The sequence below is a fragment of the Sinocyclocheilus anshuiensis genome, unplaced genomic scaffold (assembly GCF_001515605.1).
Source record: "Sinocyclocheilus anshuiensis isolate Anshui unplaced genomic scaffold, SAMN03320099.WGS_v1.1 scaffold21, whole genome shotgun sequence".
NCBI classification, from domain to species: Eukaryota; Metazoa; Chordata; class Actinopteri; order Cypriniformes; family Cyprinidae; genus Sinocyclocheilus; species Sinocyclocheilus anshuiensis.
Genome location: NW_015536472.1, coordinates 244,232 through 267,302, shown reverse-complemented (window position 1 = coordinate 267,302; position 23,071 = coordinate 244,232). Strand labels below are relative to the sequence as shown.

Below are 23,071 nucleotides of genomic sequence, written 5' to 3'. Positions count from 1 at the left end.
AGTATTTAAAATTGGCTTATTTATAAATTTCTTAAATTTTGGATAAAGAAAATTGAGAAAAATAAAAACTACAAATAAAAAAAATATATTCTTTATATGCATTTTATAATTGTAAATGTAATTTTTTGCTTTAAAAAATATTATGACATGAGTATGTACAGAGTAGTTTAACAGAATAAAAAAAAATATATATTTTTTTTTTACATATTAATATAATATCTTTATAAAAAAAGATGTCTGGACGGAGTCATTTTCATGATTTAGCACAGTAATGACTAATAATAATCATAATAGAAAATAGAAAATAGCAAACTCAAAATGTAAGCATCCAGACATTGTCATGAAAATAATGTAGCAATACAAACAAAAAGGCTTAATTACTTTCAACTTTAAAACGGAATGAAATGTAACACATTTTGTGTTTTTCTGCATTACTGTGTCGTGTTTCTGTGAGGTTCTGGTTTGTGTCTGATTTCTCACGATGACGTCAGAGGCTGCAGTGACATCAGCAGCTCTGAGTAAAGCAGTCTGTCATCATTCGCCTGCATTATCTGCTTCCAGACACTCGATCGTCAACTATGAGGAAGTCCTTAAACACTGGACACTCCTCTGTGAGGCTGCTAGTGACTATCTAGTGTGGACTGTCTGGTTCACTCATATGGCAGCACTACTAGTATTGCTGTCTCTTTGCAGTGTTATTGTTTTTTATGCCAAAAATCATGAGGATATTAAGTAAAGATCATGTTCCATGAAGATATTTAGTAAATGTCCTACCGTAAATATATCAAAACTTAATTTTTGATTAGTAATATGCATTGCTAAGAACTTCATTTGAACAACTTTAAAGATGATTTTCTCAATATTTTAGTTTTTTTTTGCACCCTCAGATTCCAGATTTTCAAATAATTGTATCTCAGCCAAATATTGTCCGATCATAACAAGCTTATTTATTCAGCTTTCAGATGATGTATAAATCTCAATTTCACAAAATCGTCCCTTATGACTGGTTTTGTGCTCCAGGGTCACGTATTTATATTAAATTATATTTATATTTTATATTTTTATTTTATTTTTAAAATATGTTATATAGTTTTTTTATTAATTTTTATTTTAGATTTAGTTATTTTAGTACATTAAGTTAAAGTAAATGAAAATGAGAAATGTTGGCAAATAGTTTAAAGTTTAATATATTGTTTAATTTCAATTAAAGTATTTTATTTCAAGTAACGAAAATGTTTTTTTTTTTTTTTATGGTATTAGTTTTAGTTTACTATAATAGCCCTGCTCTGTTGAATCACTTATATTTTCATTCTAATTTTATTTGCAGGCTATTTTGCATCCTCATAGCGACCGAACCTCTGCGCACCCTTGTGCAATGTCATACTTTACTACTTTTAAGTCCTTGAAGCGCACTTCTGTGTGATTGAGATGAGATATTTAGTCCTAAAGGGCAGCGATTGATTAATGAATGCTGTGGGAATATCTTTGGCGTTTATGGGTCGTTTACCCAGACGTCCGTACAGTCGCTCTATGCGGCTTGCGTGTTTTATTATGCATGTTGAATGAAGGACAAACAGAAAGTGTGAGCGGAAACTGAGCTGGCCATGTGACAGATGAACCCGCTTGACCAGACAGGATTTCAGTAGCCAGATCAGGACTGGGAAAATTAAGTGATTCTTGATAGCAATTTAGTCTGATGTGGCTTAGTGTTTATTACTTTTAAATGACTGTTTAATGCTGCTCATAGGTGGTACGAATGCATTTACACGGCAAATATAACTGTGTGCTTTGATACGAGGGGTTGAGGTGGATCAGAGCACGCATAAGTCAGTCTGGCTTTTATGCAGCATTGCGTCTTCACACAGAATGTTGAGCAGGCACAGAGCAGCATTAACTAGCTGTTAATACCTCACTAATGGCAAACTTACACTGCAAAGGTGGCACAGAAGCGCCTCTGAAGTGGCATTTAGGGGTCTTTACAGCAAGTGTTTGCTGCGCAGATGTGGTACGAATGCATAACGTATGCTTTTATACGAGGGGCTGAGGTGGATCAGAGCAGGCTTAATTTAGACTGGCTTTTATGCTGCTTTATGTCTTTGCACTGAATTTTGAGAAGGCAGAGAGCAGCATTAAGTCGATTAAGACAAAACTAGCTGTTAATACCTCACCAATGCCAAGTTTACACTGCAAAGGTGGCACAGAAGCGCCTCTGATGTGGCATTTAGGTGTCTTTACAGCAAGTGTTTGGGTCAGAACAGGCTCCATTTAGTCTGACTTTTATGCTGCATTACGTTTTTATACTGAAGTTTGAGCAGGCGTAGAGCAGCCTTAACTCAGTTAAGACATAACTAGCAGCTAATACCTCACTAATGCCAAGTTTACACTGCAAAGGTGGCACAAAGGCACCTCTGAAGTGGCATTTAGGTTACTATTTAATGCTGCTCAGAAGTCGTACGAATGCATTTACACAATAAATACAACTGTGTGCTTTTATACGAGGGGCAGAGGTGGATCAGAGCAGGCTTAATTTAGACTGGCTTTTATGCTGCTTTATGTCTTTGCACTGAATTTTGAGCAGGCACAGAGCAGCGTTAACTCGATTAAGACAAAACTAGCTGTTAATACCTCACTAATGCCAAATTTACACTGCAAAGGTGGCACAGAAGCGCCTCTGAAGTGGCATTAAGGTGACTGTTTAAAGTGGAAGTGAAGCAGTCAGTCAGGTTTACATTTAGTAAACTGGTTTCCACTTTAATTAAAAAATATATAACAAACACGATTAATGTAACCATTTTAAAGAAAAAAGGATGTTTTGTTATCGCTTTTGGAGCAAGTGCACCGTTGTCTCGCAGTACCACAGCGTGTGACGTCACAGGGCTGGTTTCTCTGTTGTCCAGTGAAGAAATATAAGCATTTCTTGACTGTTTGAACACACACTTGTTTTGAAATGAAGGAAGACGAACTTGGAAGGACTGTTGAGCCCATAATAAGTGCAACTGCTCATGCATTTGAGCCGATACGGCGAGGGGACCGAGCAGAAATACCGTTACGGGTGAAAGAAGTCGTGAACTCAATTTGGTATTAGATTTATCGTCCTGTTAACAGCAGGTAAACTAATTGTACTCGCAGGTGAACATAAAATATGTTACATACCACTACTGGTGAAGGAGGCAGTGTAATGCAAATATGTTTGAAAGGTCTGACATAACAATAAAGATGCGACATGAACGATATTGAATGAAGCATTGTTTGTTTACATCACGTTGCGCCTCGTGTAATAGAAACAATGTTTGGGATACCACGATCAAAACTTCGTGATGTAGACAGTTTGATGCTGGATATTCATGCATTATGTAATGTATGAATGCATTTACACAACAAATACAACTGTGCGCTTTTATATGGATCAGAGCAGGCATAATTTAGACTGGCTTTTATCCAGCATTGCATCTTTACACTGAATTTTGAGCAGGCACAGAGCAGCATTAACCCAGCTGTGCGAAGATGCCACAAAATGGTATTTTGACCAAGAAATGCACACTAGTTTACATGCAAATTTGCATGTGAGCATTTATCAGTGTATTGTGGAAGGACTGGACTGATATCACATCATATTTTTGCATTTGCATGTTAGTATGCGTTCGGTACCGATGCATCTGACATCCATAGAAAGCAGCGTCTAGCTGAGGAGATCCTGACGGATGTTTCATTTCTTTCGTAACCGGCATGCCTTTCATAGCTCTGCGTGGGCGACGGCGTGTAGGAGAGGCCGTCATATGTCGAAATCACCCTTGGGCACCTTGACAATCAATTGAAAGGAATATAATTCACTCCGTTTGCATGTAGGCTCCTGCTACCTGAAGTACGAGACGCAGCGGCGTGAAATTAAAGGCCATTAGCATCACAAACGAGCGTGCAACAGGCCGAGTGTGTAGGCAGTGTGACGCTGGGAAGCAGGACAGAAGCTGTTGAGTTTTATGAGCTGATGTTGGTGACTCATACTGCTGATGCTCTCGCTCTCTCCGCTTGCGTCGTGTCCTCGGCTGTGAAACGGGAATGCCAGGCTTGACCAGAGATGGCTGTTTGTTGTGGTATAAGCTGGAGTCTGACTAGCCCTTTAGGTCCATTCGCGTGACTCACGTGACGGGTCGGGATGGTTAAGTAGCCTAGCCTCAGCTTTAATATTTTTAGTGATGGTGCTTTACAGGCTATTAATTATTGGCAGGGTTTGTAGCATGCCGTTCAGAGACTGTTGGACTGTTAGCATGCTAAAACTCTCTCGGACACATTGCATCTCTTAATGTAAAACACCAGCACTACAGCCAAACCAGTGCTTTTGGAACGAATTTGAAAATGTTGAGACAAATACTGTTGAATTCCAAGTATTATTCAGTATAAATATTCTCCGAGATAGTCAGTATATGCATGCATCTGGCCGTGCATCGTGCTGTTTTCCATTCAATTCCATTCTGTTGCAGTCTGTCCAGTTTTTTAATACAGCATCCAAATTGAACCGATTGAATAGTGGACAGTCCAAGTTAAGTTTGCTTGAACTTTGAGCATCACATTGCAGCACTTGAACACACGTTTTATGTTTCCTAGAGGCTTTGCTCCATTGCATCAGGATTGTTATTGTTAACTAAAACTATTTGAAATAAAACTAAAGCATTTTTGTTAAAATAAAGCTAAAATTAATTAAAATATAATTATTAGATGAACAACTTGAACAAAAAGAAAATTAGAAATGTTGCCCTGGAAAATGACTAGAATAATTTTAAGTGAAAATAAATACAAATAAATATGAAAAAAATAAAACCTCAAATGACAAAAGCACATAGCAAAAGTACTAAAAAAGTAACTAAAATTAAAATGTAACCTGAAAACAAAAAGAAAAGCTAATTAAAAAATATTAAAAAGAGCTATAATAGTATACAAATACTGTAATGCTATATAAATAATACTGAAATTGTACACTGTGTTGCATTGGATAATTGCTGACATGGAATAAATAAATAAACTCAAATAAAAAATAAATAAAACCTGAAAAGTAATCTTAAAAAAATGATAATAAAACTAATAAAAATGACAAAAGCACATAACAAAGTTACAAAAAATGTAACTAAAATGAAAATGAAAACTGAAAACATAAAAATAAAAGCCAATTAAAAATATAAATAACTATAATAGTATATAAATAATGCAAAAATATCACTGCATTGTACTTGGTAATGCTGCATAAAATAAATAACGACTAATACTGAAATGAAAAATAAATAAAACCTGAAATCTTAATCTTAATTAGAATGAATCTTAAAAAAAAAAAAAAACTAATAAGCACATAATGAACTTTATAAAAACTGAAATTACTGAAAACTAAAAATATAAAATCAAAGCCAAATCAAAATATTAATAAAAACTATAGTATGTTATAAATAACAGTAAATAAATACCATTGCATTGGGTGATGCTGACATGAGACGGCTTCATTACATGATGTTGACATGTGTTTTGACTGCAGTAGTGTGTGTGTGTGTGTGTGTGTGTGTGTCTGTGTGTCTGTGTGTGTGTCTGTGTGTGTGTGTGTCTGTGTGTGTGTGTCTGTGTGTGTGTGTGTCTGTTTTGACTGGGAACGGCAGTGTTGTCAGACCGGCATGTGTCTCTCCGTCCGTCCAGCCGTGAGTAACAGCGTCTGATGTTCCCACAGGTCGTTCGTTTGGCATGTTTGTGTTCACATGAGCGTCTGGATGTCCATTTTCTGTCTGTCTCTCACACACTACACATTTTCCTACCCATTTGCATGTACATTTCACCCTGTTTTCCCTATTTTCTGAAGTCAGCAAACTGCATCAAAACACAAAGTGGATTTTCGGGTTGCTTCACAGTCGAAGTTAACACGAAGTTCTCAGTTTTGTCAGAAACCGGGTTTATTTAGAGTAGTGTAGTAATGTTTTTGAAATAATCTAGTATGCATATTGCATACTAGTTTGTTCTATGTGTGGAAGGGAGTTATAGAGCGCTGCAGGGAAGATGTATATTTGTAGGCTAAAACTCTGAAATTAGTTGCATTTTAGCACTTTTGGTTCCATTGTGCTGAAGTCAATGGGTGTTTGGTTTAAATGTCTGAAATACGGTCTATGGTTAACACAAGCTCAAGATATTTTCATGCTTTACGACATAAAATACTTCAGTAACCTAACCAGACTTTGGGCAGTAATTGGGATCTGTTGGGTTTGGTTGGTAGCCTGTCTAATAGAGCGCAACAGTCGGGTTCTGGAAGTAAAAACTTCTTTGATTTTCTCCATAGGGACATTGATTTTTAACAATAACTGATAAACCTTTAAAGACTGGCCTGTTGTGTGCTCTGAGGTTGTTAATCGATTGCTTTTGTTGAACCATCTGTTCGCGTTAATTCAACGTATTTCTAAAATAATTGTTTAATTGCAGAATTCATGGTGAAAAACTACATTACCCATCATGCTTTACAGAAATTCCACCAATCAGAGAGTTGCAGTGAGCAAAGCTCCACCCACTCCCATGAAGCACTGCAAATGATGTAATCGAGTCAGGTTCCTTACGCACTCAGAGTACTTCAATATTTCTACATGCATTTTGCAGTGAACTTATAATGCATTGTTTCTATAAATACAACAAATAGCTTAAACTCAGGGCGAATTAGGGTGATAAAACGATATGAAGAGTTTGATAAATGTTCATATAGTTATATTTTTACAATGGTATTGAGGTGCTGTATGTGTGGTTTTATCATGATCTAAATGTAGGCTACTGTGGAAGAGCAATGGATAATTTGAATAAAACGCAAACAGTCAGAATAATTACATTTCACCACATTAAAATGAGGTTGTTACAATTTTTACAGATGTTGCTGTTTATGATAATGAACATGAATTTACATCTGCATCCAAACTCAAGCTGCTGTCAAATATGCATTTCTAAGAGACAAAAAATGTGCTATTATTAATATTACAGCCTGCACTGCAAACTGTGCTGAAGATACACGTCATCAAAGTCAGGAACACAAACCTGCATCATGATCTGAAACAACATGCAGAAACTAAGAAATTCATTCTATAAGATATTTATTTAGTAAAGGAAAAATGACTGGAAAAGTGTAAAGAATTCAAAAGCGTGACATGTTTGTCATGTTCTGATCATAAAGAGTCGTTTAAAACCACAATTAACCATCTGGTTTCTACAACTTTCACTTAGAAGCAAAAATCTGCCTTTAAACTTGAAAGAAATCAAGATTTGAAATTTATCGTGATAATTATCGAAATCGACTGATATGAAAAATGTTATCATGATTTTTTTTTTTTTTTGCCCAAATCACCCCATCCTACTTAAAATTAATATTTTTATATTTCTCCATTTTTTTTTTTTTATTATTCAATTAATGTCATTTGCAATGCTTAATGAGATTGTAGTTCTTTCCGATTTTCATTTACTTTTTGGCCTCAAATCAAAGTTTGTAATGTTGTGATTCTCCTCGTAGCTGGTTGTTTTGGTTCATGGCTTTAACAAAGACTTTTTTTAAATCCCTACTGGGAAAATTAAAGGGAAATATACTGCAGGAACCAGCACCACTGAAAAAGTGCACTAATGCATTCGTCACTCTTTCTCTGTTTCTCGCTCTTTTCCGGACCGCACCGACAGGACGGTTGCAAAGAGGTTAATAATTCATGCAGGCCTGGGTTTCCCTCTGCTCTTGTCATGTGTGCGTGTTGGAGCATCTGCGTGTGCCGTCTGATCTGCCACGTGGAGGAGACTGTGAGAACGGCCCGTCGGCTCCTGCGCTCTCAGGTTTCCTCCGTGTGTTGGCTGCGGCGGACAGGAGTTTCCCACAGCTTCAGCTCGGGTTTGACATCAGCTCATTGACTCAGTCAATCACACATGGCCTTATTTCCTTCTAAACAGCTCAAGTAGTGCACTAATCTGCTTACTCTTGACAAACTCTTACTTCATGTGCTTTGATTTCCAGCTAATAACCAATTAACTCTCAGCTCAGACCAGGGTTATTATAGTTAACTACAACTACTGAAAACTGTTTTGTTCATTGAAATAAAGCTGAAATACAATAAAATAAAAATATTAGATGAAAAACTGAAACTAAAATGAAAATTAGATGTGCTCACTTGGCAAACAACTGAAATAAGTTGATGCACTAAAATTACTAAATGGAAATAAATAAAAACTGAAATCTAAAACTGAAAAAAAAATAATAATAATAATTAAACCTGAATTGTAATATAAAAAAAAAAAAACTAATAAAAGTGACAAAGGTGCATATCAAAATTACTACAAATTAAACTAAAATTAAATTGAAAACTGAAAATATACAAATAAAAGCTAAATCAAAATATTAATAAATAATATATTTTTTTATTAAAATAAATAATAAATATAATATAAAAAAGTATGATATACACTTAAAATAAAACTAAAATATAAATTATAATAAATTACACTGGCTTTGAAATATATATATATATATATATATATATATATATATATGAGGCACTAAATAATAAAATATCATAAATAATAGTAAAATTGCACTGGCTTGGACGTGAGAGCTTTTGGTGCTTTAAACCCTGTGTTGTTGGGTTTTGTTTTTTTCCTCCTGGGAAAAGCAGTCATTTGGAGAAGCGTGCATCCCGTAAGAACCAGTGTGTCCGCTTTAGGTCCCAACATGCTCTAGTAACGCCACCCTTCGTGCTTGCGTTCATGGCTCACAGCCCGCAAAAGCAAGTCTGTCCTTGTATAGTAAAGTATGCGCACCTGCCTGTTGTGTCAGGTAAACGGTGAAGGAGGAACGCCCTGCATCGCACCTCAAATCCCTGCCACATGACTGACAGAAAGTGCCATGAACAGGGTGTATGGTCATTTCACAATTTACCATCCACAACATCCTTACAAGCCCCAAATAATGTACTATACACTGTGCATTATGTACTCAAGTGTATGAATTTTGCATTACAATGAAGTGTCCAGCATTGTGCACTTTTAGTGTGCACACACTACCTGCACTATTTATTCTGTATTATAAATGCAATAGAATAATGCATATGTAAGCAAATTGGAAAAATGCACAACTTAAATACTGGGTAGAATCAACCATTTTAATTAGAATTAATTAAATGCATTTTTTAGTATTGAATAAAATATAAGCATATTTATAATCAGTATTTGTATTAACTGAGCTTGTTTCAATGCAAAAGATGCATGTGATGCTGCTTTAGAATTTGGTAAAACAGGCCTGTTTTGAAACAGCCTTTGTGTCGGCAGTGTGAGGGTCATGTGACACTCATTGAACTTTTGTGGCTCACGCTTTTAGGCAAATGACCCGATTTTGGGACCAAAGATCTCACACATTTGAGCAGTGCGTGTGCGTGTGTGTGTTTGATTGTTGTTATCCATTATCAGACTCTAGGCATGTTTTCATTAGATCCGGGTTGACAACATCAATGTCTCGATTTTAATTGATTCTCATTTTGATTCTGAAATCCCAAGAATCGATCTTTTAGTCCAGAGATGACCAAACACCATTTTAAAAAAAAATCTTCTTTTCTAATTTATTTATTTTTAAAACATTTTTTTTTTTACTTTTGCGTTGTAAAATTGAAAAAAAAAAAAACTATTTGAAGTTGATTTTAAAAAATAATTTAAAAATGTAAAGAAAAAAAGAACATTTGTTTAATTATTTAATAATTATTAATAAATTATTGAATAATTTAAAATAATTAAAAAATGTAGTCAGATATAATGCATTTAATTTTGTCCCACAGCCCTCAAGTTTAATTTTTGACCCTTTATATTAAAAAGTTTGGGCAACTCTGTTTTATTCTGTGTCGTTTACAGTTGATACAAGAACAAAACTTCACTAAACAAGACATTATTTTTAGTGCTATAAGGTATGTTTGAATGAATCTGTCTTGAAATCCATTTTTATGACAGCCACAGTTTAAATGTTGTGCATTGTAGAAAGTAGAAACATAATTATATCAGTAAAAAGTTGATAAAACTGCCATATGTGCAGTTTTAATATTTGTTTACATCTCAATGTCTGATTGTTGTTTATTGTTATATCTAAAAAATAAATAGAAATTAAATTAGTTTTTTTAACCATTAATATTATACCATTACTGACAGGGTTCCCTGTATAGTTTACAGCTTTAGTTCAGTTTTCCTTAAATAAAAATCGACATGTACTGTACCTGATATATATCCAGTGAATTGATATTGAATCGAAATCTGATTTTGTTTGTGGGATTGGATTGAACCATGAAATCGGTGTTGATATTCAGTGTGTGTATGCAAGATGTTCCATTGAGAAAATAGTGTTTAGTATTTGTTTAAGTGCTTAATTTTTTCCTGTTAAAAGGACTATTTCAGGTCTACAAAACCCCTTTCAATACATTCGATGGAAATTTTAGTCGGATTGATTGAGGTGTTTACATGAAGGCCTTTCAGTCTGATTATTGCATGTGAACTGATGCATAAGCTGTGATGACACAAAAACATGCATATAGAGGCCAGTGGGTCATGTGTGAGTTTATCAGTCACATGCACAGGACAGAAGAACATTTGGTTCAGTTCTGACCCAAATTCATGCTGTCCTACCTAACAGCACCATTAAAACATTTAATTCTAACTATTTGTCCCAGTCTTTTTATCCCCATCCCAATTTTAAGACTTATGCTTTATTTTATAGTATTTATAATAAATAAAAAATGGTGCAAAAAAATTCTAAAAAATCCAAAACTAATACAAATGATAAAAGCACATAACAAAATTACTAACAATTAAACTAAAATTAAATTATAAGCGTAACTATATGACTGTATTGTTACTTTATTACCTTTAATATTTGTTATATTTTACCCAGAAATCTATGTGCATACTTATGCATTATTTTATGGTATTTATAATATAGAATCAAAATCAAAAAACTAATACAAATGATAAAATTGCATAACAAAAGTACTTAAAAAATGAAAATAAAAAAAGCTAAATCAAAATATTAATAAAAACCAGGATAAATAGTGCAAGTAGTGTTATGTAAAAAAAAAAAAAAAAGCTTCTATTTATTTATCATCTTTTCAAATTAAATTCTAATTAAAAATGGTATATTTCACCCAATATTTAAGTTTTGTGTTTTTACTTCGATTGTAGGAACATCTCAATTTCCATTTGTATACCATTTTATTTTATGGTATTTTTATATAGGAATTATATTACATTACATTATATAGGAAAAATTATACAATAGTGTGTTCAAAAAACGAATAAAACCATCAGAAGAGCGTAACTAAATTACTAAAAATAAAAAAGGATTCAATTAAAATTAATTGTAATGTCTCGCAGCACCATTTAAGCCTGACTATGTAAATGTATTGTTACTTTATTTAAACGATCACTAACTTAAATATTTCACCAATTCAATTTCACAAGCCTATCTAAGAAAACCAGCGCTGATCTCCATATTTAGAAAATTCTGCTCGTTTCAAAATACCTCTCAGAGCTGATTTCTCTGCTGTAGGGTGAATGCATGTGGGCGCTCAACTTAACCAAACACAGCTAAAACCTATAAATGTTGATTTGATGGTGAGGCCCTTTTAGCTGCGTTTTTGTTGGAAGTGTTCAAAGGGAAGATGACACACTGCTGATCCTCCCACACTTTCCTGAAGCGCAGCACCTGCCCTCGGGGAGCGCTCATAAATCCATACCGCCGCTGCAGATTGCATCCTCACTATTTAGACCGCACAGACCATTAACTGATCCTCTAAGTAGTGCACGTTCTGGCCAGCAGACACCATTAGAGGATATCCTGTGTAGGATCGTACAGGGATCCAAATGAGCGTCTATTTTGGGCGAGCGACTGTCTGTGTGCTGCTGTGCTCTCTCTTTCTCTCTCCTCATTGGTAACCCTGAGCTCATTCATTCATAACTCACAGTGGGCTGTTTCACAAGCACTCGCCTGCTGTGTGGTTGACTCATTTGTTTTGTTCTTTAGGCTCAGTAAATAAACTCATCTGATCATGTAAATGACGGCCCGGTGGTTTTCTTTCTAGTGCTCAGCTGCTGTTTAGACCATGACGTTTCTTAAGCATTTACCTGCCGATTTGAACTCATCCTCATCAGATTGTGACGGGTCCCATGGGATGTTTTGGTGCCTTTACTGACGTGTCCACAATAGGGATATTGTTCCGCCATGTGCTTCTCGTCCGCGCTTGTTTACATCAGAGTGTGCACGCGTCTTTCACACAGCATACAGGGATGTTGTGCATTTTGACCAGTTGATGGGAAAAGTATTCTTAAAATGCATTCAAAATTCTAAATAATTTGTAATATATAATTATTCACGGTATTTAGAAGTGCCCACGATAACAATATCGTGCATATTCATTACCGTGATATACCGCATTACCGAATACCGGCACAAGTCTAGTCCACACCTGTGGCAGGCGTAGAGATGTTCTGTGTTATCAGAAAGAGCTTTCGCAGACTGTTTCTAACATTGTAAATGTAGCAAGGTTTTTATATTTTGATATTGTGGCTGCAAATTTAGCATCTTTGTCTCTTCTCTCCAGTGTAATCTCTTAATCTTTTTTCTCTTTTGTAAAGTCATAAGAACACGCTTATGTTTTTCTTCTTTTCATGTTTTTTCTTTTGCTTTTTCGGCAAATGCAAAGAAGTATATTTGTTGCATATTCTGTTCATCACTATAGAAGTTTTCCCATCTGTGACAATGTACTTTTTTTATTTGCCCAATTTTTTTTAATCATTATTATAATTTACTGCATTTTCAGTCCATTGTATTTTAATACATTTAGGCTATGTGTATTATGTGTTTAATATATTTGTAATTCATTGTTGATTTATTACTAGAGAAAATTATGTTTGGCCTAATGCATTGAGATTTATTGAATATCATCAAAAGCTGCCTATTAGTGGTTGGCCGATATATCTGCCAATATTTGGCTTCTTTTTATATTTGCCATTTTTTTAATTATCAGCATCAGACAATATATTTTTTCTGTTTGGCCGATATGTCAGATGTTATTTGGCTTTTTTTTTTTTTATTGGCATCAGACAATATATTTTTTCTGTTTGGCTGATATGTCAGATGATATTTGGCATTTTTTAATTATCGGCATCAGACAATATATTTTTTCTGTTTGGCTGATATGTCAGATGTTATTTGGCATTTTTTAATTATCGGCATCAGACAATATATTTTTTCTGTTTGGCTGATATGTCAGATGATATTTGGCATTTTTTAATTATCAGCATCAGACAATATATTTTTTCTGTTTGGCTGATATGTCAGATGTTATTTGGCATTTTTTAATTATCAGCATCAGACAATATATTTTTTCTGTTTGGCCGATATGCCAGATGATATTTGGCATTTTTTAAATTATCAGCATCAGACAATATATTTTTCTGTTTGGCCGATATGTCAGATGATATTTGGCATTTTTTAATTATCGGCATCAGACAATATCTTTTTCTGTTTGGCCGATATGTCAGCCGATATTTGCCATTTTGTAATTATCGGCATCAGACAATATATTTTTCTGTTTGGCCGATATGTCAGATGATATTTGGCATTTTTTAATTATCGGCATCAGACAATATATTTTTCTGTTTGGCCGATATGTCAGATGATATTTGGCATTTTTTAATTATCGGCATCAGACAATATATTTTTCTGTTTGCCCGATATGTCGGTCAATATTTGCCATTTTTTAATTATCGGCATCAGACAATATTTTTTTCTGTTCTGCCCAATAGCCTATGTCAACCCATATTTTATTTTGAATTCCTGGACTTTTATTTTGAAAGCACTGAGAATGCCAGCACCTGAGCACACGAAGCTCTCGTTCTCATCTCCATTATTTTATTGTCTTTGTTTAACAGTTCTGACTAATAAATTATGCAGAACTCTTAATCGATATACAAAAAAGTGTTATAGCGTTTACTTTTATATTATTAGTAACAGGAAGGCAAACGCTATAATGCATTCTCATCTACCGTCGGCTTTTAGCAAATATTCATTTAATTGAAACAAGTCTTTGAATGTCGAATAATCATTTAATTTCACTAACCATACAAACGTTGTCTGTTATTATATATATCGGCTTTATATCGGCCATTGGCATAGTTATTGATGTTAGTCAGAGTTTGATTTGACTGAAACAGCAACAAGGCTGTGATCTATAGATGTACACTTTGTAATAAGTTATGCTAAAAAGCATGAAGTTGTTATTGAAAGGAGTAATTTAGAATTGAATTGAATAGAAATGAAGTGTTGCAGGTGTGTGTGAAATATTTTACAGCAGCTGTGAATGTGTCTCGTCCAATCAGAATCTAGATTTATAATGTTAGTTTGACTGTTTTGTACTTGTTTTTTAAAATGAAGCTTTTTTTTTTGCAATGATTCAGTCATTTGATATGAATCATCTGATCTTGTGCTTTAAGTCTATAAAAGAGCCAAATAAGAAGACAATAATCAAATTAGACGGAGCGCCTTTCAGTTCTGGATTGTATAAAAACGTACATTTTCATTCCTGTCTAATTAAATACTCCTAATCATCTCGTTTTAATTCCATCTCTATTTCCAGTTTAAATGACATTTATAAGCGACTGTAATCAGGTTCTGATCGGCTCATATTTGCTCACGTGGGCGAGATATGGTGTAGGTGCGAGCGAGCGGTCAGTCACGTGTGTGTAGGACGGCCGAGGTGTAAGGAGCTTCCCCTGAAATTTACGCGATCGGCAACCGGCTGTTTTTTGTCTTATATTGCAAGCAACTTGTCTCTGTTCTGGACTTGCACAAACTGCGTTGCAATGCAATCGTTTTCCAAAATGTCATTTATGTGAAAAATATGAAGTCTGTAAATGCCCGTTAACACAGCAGCGCAGCGCTGCTGTTTTTACAGTGGTAACCAAGGAAACGCTGTATCTGGTGAAGCGCCTCCTGCTGTCAGAGAGTGAATCTGCGTCTCATTCAGAGCTCCTGCTGTTTGCTTCGTTCAGGCATGTAGTATAAATTCACAAAGCTAGTCAGAACATTCTGTTTTTGCTTCAAATTGGGTTATTATTAAATCAAATTATGTATATTAAATTATATAACTAAATGATATGAAATGATAGAAATTATATGTATATGAATTGTATAACTAAAATTAAATAACTGTAATTACAGATTTAGATTAAATAAAGATGTCAGTCTTTTATTTTTCTTCTTTTTAGGAAACAAATTCTACTGTTCCTAATATTCTGTATGTTGCTCAAAAACAAAATATATTGTGTTCAGCGGAAATTATTTTATTTTTTTACCCAGTCATTTAAAAAATAACACATATAGAGCTGTAACGACAATACCGTGAAACCGTGATATTTTTTTGCTTAAGGTTATCATACCGTCAAAATCTCATACCGGCCCATGCCTAGTGTAGATTGGATGCTAACGAGTCGTTTTGGAGTGAGTTTTTTATTAACGCATCTGCCCGACTGCTGACTGCAGATAAGAGCGTTTGAACAGTAATAGTAATACTGAATTGGTTGCGAGCGCGGGAACAGTTGAGCGCTCAGTCATTTCTAACCGCACAAACCAACCACAGCTTGCTCAAGCAGAATGAAAGTGTTGTTGAACACACACACACACACACACACACACGCGCACGCGCAGTTGCTCAACGAGAGGCTACGTCACACTGAACGCACACTGAGCTGCTGTGAGTCTGCTTTACCTGCATCACAACGCTGCCAGTGCAGCAGGTTTTCATGCCGCACGTAACCACAAGTCTTTGTCTGAACGGGTATATGATAAGTTAACTCTAGGTGTGCACTCAGATTACTGAACATTTTTGGATACTGATGTTGCACTTAATATTTTGCATAAAGAAAATTAAAAATATTTTTTAAGAATAACAGTTAGGTTCATTAGTTAACATTGCTTAATGCATTATCTAACATAAACAAAAAAATTAGGTGTCTGTGTATATGTGTGTGTTTGCGCGCGTGTGTGTGTGTTTGTATTTTACAGCATTTATTAAACTTTGTTAATGTTAGTTAATACAAATATAATTGTTTCTATTCGCAATTTAAATTTGCGCAATTTGAAGGGTAATGGAAACGCGCCTAGTGATGAAAAAATTTATATAATAAAAATGTATTATATAAAATTTGATATATACTTTTTGAGTCATCATTATGATCATCTCAGATGTTTCTCATATAATTCATATAATGTAGAAATGAAAATTAAATTAAATTAAGGTGAATAGATCTGTGAGTAGATCCTAAAACTCCTAAAATTATTGATTGATTGATTGATTTTATTATAAAAAAGTAGTATTATAAAGAAGTTCATATAGTTATTGTCTTTTGCATTTTTCAAAACAGATTTGTTTTATTCAATTTAATTTAATTTCCCCAAAAGGAATTTTAGGGGAAACTTCTGAGTAGGGCTGCACGATTATGACAAAAATCACAATTGTCGATTATTCCCTTGAAATTGTAATTGCGATTATTAATTACGATTATCACAATTTACGTTGAATGATGCTTATACCATTGTTTGAAGCAACTGCATGCCATATTTTTATATGAAAATAAATAAGCTGAAAACACTCCAACTGAAAAACCTTTAGTGCTTTTCTATAGCATTAAGCCTCAAATGTCAACTGTACATTGGATTGGTTTCTTTTTTTTATATAGTTTTTATTAATTGTTTTTTTATTCATTTTAGTTTATTTAGTTTTAGTTATTTTAGTACATCAAGTTAAACCAAATGAAAATGAGAAATGTTAACTTGGCAACTATCTGACATAAAATAAGTTTAACTTTTTTGTATTTGTTTAATTTCAGTTAATGTTTATTGTATTTTAAATCATTTAAATGTTTTTATGGTTTTAATTTTAGTTAAGGATAATAAATACCATTTTTAAAAATGAAAATATAAAAAACATTGCTCATTTTAATTAAAAGTTTTTACGTGATTTTTGTAATTTTAATTTTTTATTTATTTTAGTGTTTGTTTTTCATTTTAGTACTTCAATTTAAACTAACCAAAAATGAGAAATGTTGAATTGGCAACTGACTGAAATAAAATAAGTTTAATTCTTATTATTATTATTTATTTAGTATTTTTAGGATACTAACCTGCAATGAAAACAATGCTTTTCCCTCAGAATTATTTAGTCAATTTCACAAATAATTACAAAGAATCTACTAGTACTATATACTTGCTTTGTAAAATCATTTTTACAGTATGGTTTCAATAATTTTAAATCATATAGCAATTTCATCAGTAATTTCCTTCACTCCTGGTTTAAACAGTGTAGTTTTTCAATGCATTGTAAATAAGGAAGAGCCAGTGAGATGTGAAATCCTGCACAGATCTGTGCTCTCTCAGAGATGTCGGTGATGATGAGAAGTCGTCGCATCAGCGCATGAATGAGCTGCAGCTGAAGTGTCTTCCGCTCTCTCGGCTGCGCTCTGTCGGGTTCGAGTGTTTCTCTGCAGGCATGTCAAGAGACGCCTCTGGGGAGGTGAGTGGGCCGCGCCGACGTCACTGCACTATTTCTGAATTCAGACGCTTTTCTTGCTCTCTGGCGCTCCTAATCTCTCTCACATCCTCCGGCGAGAAAATACAAGCTAGCCTTTTTTGGAAAGGGATGCCTCCGCTGGAATCGCCCCCGCCCCCCGGGCTTTGGGTTTTGAGGGTTCGAGTCTCACTAACCGCCTCTCATTTGTGGCGTTCAGACTGAAGTCATTGAGCTCGTCGACACACTTGAAGGAAATGCAGATGCGCTTTAATGGGTTAGTTCTGTATGATGTATCATGTGAGACGAGGATTTCTCCCATCATTCCTCACGACTGTCCTGCTCCCGGATGAGCAGACTCGCTGCGGCCCAGTTTTTCTTCATATTTGTGGTTTTGCAGCAGGTGAAGAAAGTTTGGTGTAACCTGCAGATATCTCATGAATGAATGTGTGACGGGGTTTCACTTCAGAGTTACTGTAGTATTATAAACATACTATTATATTTACCATTAATGTTTTGAATACATTTTTATTTTTATATTTTCTTTTTATTTTAATTTTAGCTTGTAATTTTGTTGTGTTTTTGTCATTTGTAGTAGTTTTTTGTGTATACATATATATATATATATATAGAGATGGATAGATGGATAGATAGATGGATAGATATAGATATATAGTACAACTGTGTGTGTATATATATATATATATATATAGCTAAAAAATTGAATATAATATAAAAAAATATCGGTCGGTCATCTGTCTGGGATGTTTTCCACATCTCCATCAACATTCCAGTGTGCAAATATCCCTGTTATGCAGGACACGACCGCACTTCGATCTGGCCTTGGTTCCCATCGCATTACAGCATTCTGGCTCTGTGAGTGTGAGAGTGTGAGACTGTGTGAGACTGTGAGACTGTGAGACTGTGTGAGACTGTAAGTTCATAAAAGCATCCAATCAGGTTACAACGTATCTTTAGGTTCAGTGTTAATAATGACAGCGTGAATGCAAAGTGAATCAGGACTAAATGTGTCATGTTCTGTTTTAGTCCGGACAAAAAGAGCCAAGAGAACTGAACTACTAATATGAACACAGCCTTAAACTCATCTCTAAGGCAGCATACATGCCCATTTTGATCAGTGCATATGATGCCTTAACGTGCTGTCTAGGTAGTGCTGTCTAGTTAGTGCTGTCTCTTCTATCTTCTGGATGACCGCCTCATCATCATCGTGGTGGTGTTGTGTTGATCTGATTGTGTTTCTGTCATGAATAGACTTGTGAATTGACTTCCTGCATTATGAGCGGGCCTGATTTAGAGACGAATTCCAGACATTCCAGGAAAACTCAGGGAAACATGTCAGGTGACGCGGTCACATGGTGTCAAACGCTGCTGCTCTTCAAGATGCCGTTAGCAGCAAAGTCTGTTTCACACTAAAAGAGAATCAAGCACACATACGCATTTATAACACGCATATATTATGCATATGTATATATATATATATATATAATTTTTTTCAGAAATTAACAAAGAAACAGCAAGTAACACATTGAATTAAACATGAAATTTGAAGTACAAAGATTGAAATCGTATCTTCTGTAAAACATACTCCAATGATCTTTAACTTTGAAAAAACATTTTTACAGTGTAATGAAAATCATTGTTTTTCCAATTTTTGTATTATATTTTTAGTTTTTTAAATCAGCATGAATTAATTTCAGTACAACACACATTGATGTATACATACAGTAATTGTCATTTGGAATAAAGAAAAAAGTGCTTAATTGTCAATTAAAGTAATGTCATAAATTAGGAATGTCTATTGTATTTTTATTTTTCAATTCTATTTTTTTTAATTGGCATACTTTTTTTTCTATTATATTTTTATTTTTTATTCAATTGAAAAATCTTTTTTACACTAATGAAAACCATAATTTTTTCCGTTTTTATTATATATTTTTTTCTTTTTTTTTAAATGGCATGAATTGAACAAATATTACAGTGTAATAAAATCATAAAAAAAAAATTTGTATTTAGTTTTTTTTTCTGTTGTTTTTTTTAAATCAGCATAAATTGATTTTTTATTGTGTGTGTGTAATGATAATCATTGTTTTATTTTTTTTTTCTTTTCAATTTTTTTATTTTTTTTTTTTTAAATCAGCATGAATTAAATTTAATACAACACATACTACATTGTATACTTAGAGTAATTATCATCTGGGATAAAAAAAAAAGTGCTTAATTGTCAATTAAAATAATGTCACAAATGATCTTTCACAGGAATACCTTCATGCAAATTTCTGTAATGTAATGAAAGTCATTCTTTCTAGGCCAATTTCTAGCTCTATATAAATAATATGTATTTTTTTATTGCAGGCTCAGATCGCGTTCCTGCAGGGTGAGAGGAAAGGCCAGGAGAACCTGAAGAAGGATCTGGTGAGACGGATAAAGATGCTGGAATACGCTCTCAAACAGGAGCGGTCAGTAAACACACACATTTCAATCATTTACGCACGTCTGTGTGAACACGGCCATTATTTAGCCTGACTGCAGGGAGCGAGGCGCGTTTGAAGTTTATTTGATGATGACGGGAAAATAATGACGGACCCTAAATTAGCCCAGTCCTCATGAAGCAGGATAACACACATGCAGCGCTTTCTGTCAGGATTTCATGCTTTTGTCACGTCATGAAGCAGCTTCTTAGTTTAGTTGTTTAAAGTTACCAAGCTTTAATACTGAATTCATCTGATGTGCATCACTGGTGTGTGCTTTATGGCTTTGAATGAAGCTCTTTTAATCGGAATTTACAGTCAAAACTATCTGTAAAATAATAGTAGATTTGCTGTTTTCAGTCTTTTTCTCCTTAAATCAAATGCTAGTAGCTGTTGTTTTGTTAATTGATTTAACTATTGATTTTTTTTTCTCCGATTAATTGGATGAAAAAGTGCAATTTAAAAAATAAAACGAATATGTGTTTAAAAATAGTTTAAATTAAAACAGTTTTAACAAATGAAATTAATTTATATTTTAAAAAATAATTTAAATTTAAAGAATTGTAATAAAATGAATATATATTTTAATTGTAAACTACATTGTATACTTAGAGTAATTATCATCTGGGATAAAAAAAAAAGTGCTTAATTGTCAATTAAAATAATGTCACAAATGATCTTTCACAGGAATACCTTCATGCAAATTTCTGTAATGTAATGAAAGTCATTCTTTCTAGGCCAATTTCTAGCTCTATATAAATAATATGTATTTTTTTATTGCAGGCTCAGATCGCGTTCCTGCAGGGTGAGAGGAAAGGCCAGGAGAACCTGAAGAAGGATCTGGTGAGACGGATAAAGATGCTGGAATACGCTCTCAAACAGGAGCGGTCAGTAAACACACACATTTCAATCATTTACGCACGTTTGTGTGAACACGGCCATTATTTAGCCTGACTGCAGGGAGCGAAGCGCGTTTGAAGTTTATTTGATGATGACGGGAAAATAATGACGGACCCTAAATTAGCCCAGTCCTCATGAAGCAGGATAACACACATGCAGCGCTTTCTGTCAGGATTTCATGCTTTTGTCACGTCATGAAGCAGCTTCTTAGTTTAGTTGTTTAAAGTTACCAAGCTTTAATACTGAATTCATCTGATGTGCATCACTGGTGTGTGCTTTATGGCTTTGAATGAAGCTCTTTTAATCGGAATTTACAGTCAAAACTATCTGTAAAATAATAGTAGATTTGCTGTTTTCAGTCTTTTTCTCCTTAAATCAAATGCTAGTAGCTGTTGTTTTGTTAATTGATTTAACTATTGATTTTTTTTTCTCCGATTAATTGGATGAAAAAGTGCAATTTAAAAAATAAAACGAATATGTGTTTAAAAATAGTTTAAATTAAAACAGTTTTAACAAATGAAATTAATTTATATTTTAAAAAATAATTTAAATTTAAAGAATTGTAATAAAATTAATATATATTTTAATTGTAAACAATTTAAACAAATAAAAATTATATATATTTAAAAAATAATTTTAATTTAAACAATTTTAATAAAATGAATATATATTTTAATTGTAAACCATTTAAACAAATAAAAATAATATATATTTTAAAAAATAATTTAAATTTAAACAATCTTTTAAAAATTAATGAATATATTGGTACCAAGCGGCGTTGCAACTCACCATATTAATTTTGAATTTATCTGATGTGCGTCACTGGTGTCTGTTTTACGGTTTTGAATGAAGCTCATTTAATCTGAATTTAGTCAAATCTGTAGTTTAAAGTTAGATTTCTTATTTTCACTGTTTTTCTCCTTAAATCAAATGCTAGTAGCTGTTACTTTATTAATCGATTAATCTATTGATTATTTCTCAGATTAATTGGAAGAAAGAGTGCAATTTAAAAAATAAAATGAATATATATTTTTTTTTTTAATTACATTTAAAAATGTTAAAAATAAAACAAATATGTATTTAAAAATAATTTAAACTTAATCATTTTTTTTTTTACATTTACATTGTTAACAAGCAACATTGCAACTCGCCGCATTAATATTGAATTAATCTGTGATAAATTATTTGTTTTCTTTTTTTCAGTCTTATGTCTTTAAATCAAGAGTATAGCTATACATAAGTATTATTTTGTTAATCAGTTAATCTATTGATTATTTCTCAGATTAACTGGATGAAAAAGCAACTTTTTTTTTTTTTTTTTTTACTTCCTGCCCATGTTCTCCTTTAATGCAATGTGCATATTGCTGTCAAATGAATATATATTGGTTAATGCACATGCATGCATGTTTAACAATGACTTGCAAGCTGTCAGGACAATTTATATGCAGAATGCAAATCCTCATGTTTTATTATTATTAACAGAAGAATGTAAGTTATGCGCTGGATTAAAGCCCCTGATAGCATCAGATTTGGCAGAAATGCATTAATGTTTGGTTTGAGGAATGTGAGGTGATTCCTAGAGTTCAGTCTGATTTCCCGTGTCATTCGGCTGATCCCATCAAGACTTCTCACATTCGTCCCACACGAGGTGCTGTCGCCGTGGCAACAGAAGCACTGAACCTGCACTGTGTCTCTCTCCTCCGCAGGGCCAAACACCACAAGCTGAAGTACGGGACGGAGCTCAACCAGGGAGACATGAAGCCACCCAGCTACGACTCGGGTAAACACCAGCATCTCCCTCAGATTCAAGCTGCTCACAGTTTCTGCGACACGAGCAGCAACGAGAAATGCTATATATATATATATATATATAATTCCAGGTTTTCTGTGCTTGCTTGTAAGACTTCACAATTTGGCCAAAAATTATTATTAATTAAAAATAAGATTACAAAATAAAAATAAAACAGGAAATAATACTAGTGTAATGTTTCATTTTGAGTTGAAAAAAATCTATAATAATAATAATACAAATAATTGTATTTTACATTTTGACTGCAATTTGATGTGTGATTGGAAAAAAAAAAAAAAAAAGAGTCTGTGGGTGATCGG

General features: G+C 33.6%; 1 protein-coding gene across 1 annotated transcript in view; it reads left to right on the top strand.

The window, feature by feature from the left end:
• Positions 1-23,071, top strand: part of LOC107701064 (striatin-like) — a 49,282-nt gene that overhangs the window by 971 nt on the left and 25,240 nt on the right. Inside the window, exons 2-3 of the mRNA XM_016503019.1 lie at positions 19,947-20,050; positions 22,669-22,742. Of these exons, the coding sequence (XP_016358505.1) occupies positions 19,947-20,050; positions 22,669-22,742 (178 nt within the window). The remainder of the gene's footprint in view (positions 1-19,946; positions 20,051-22,668; positions 22,743-23,071) is intronic.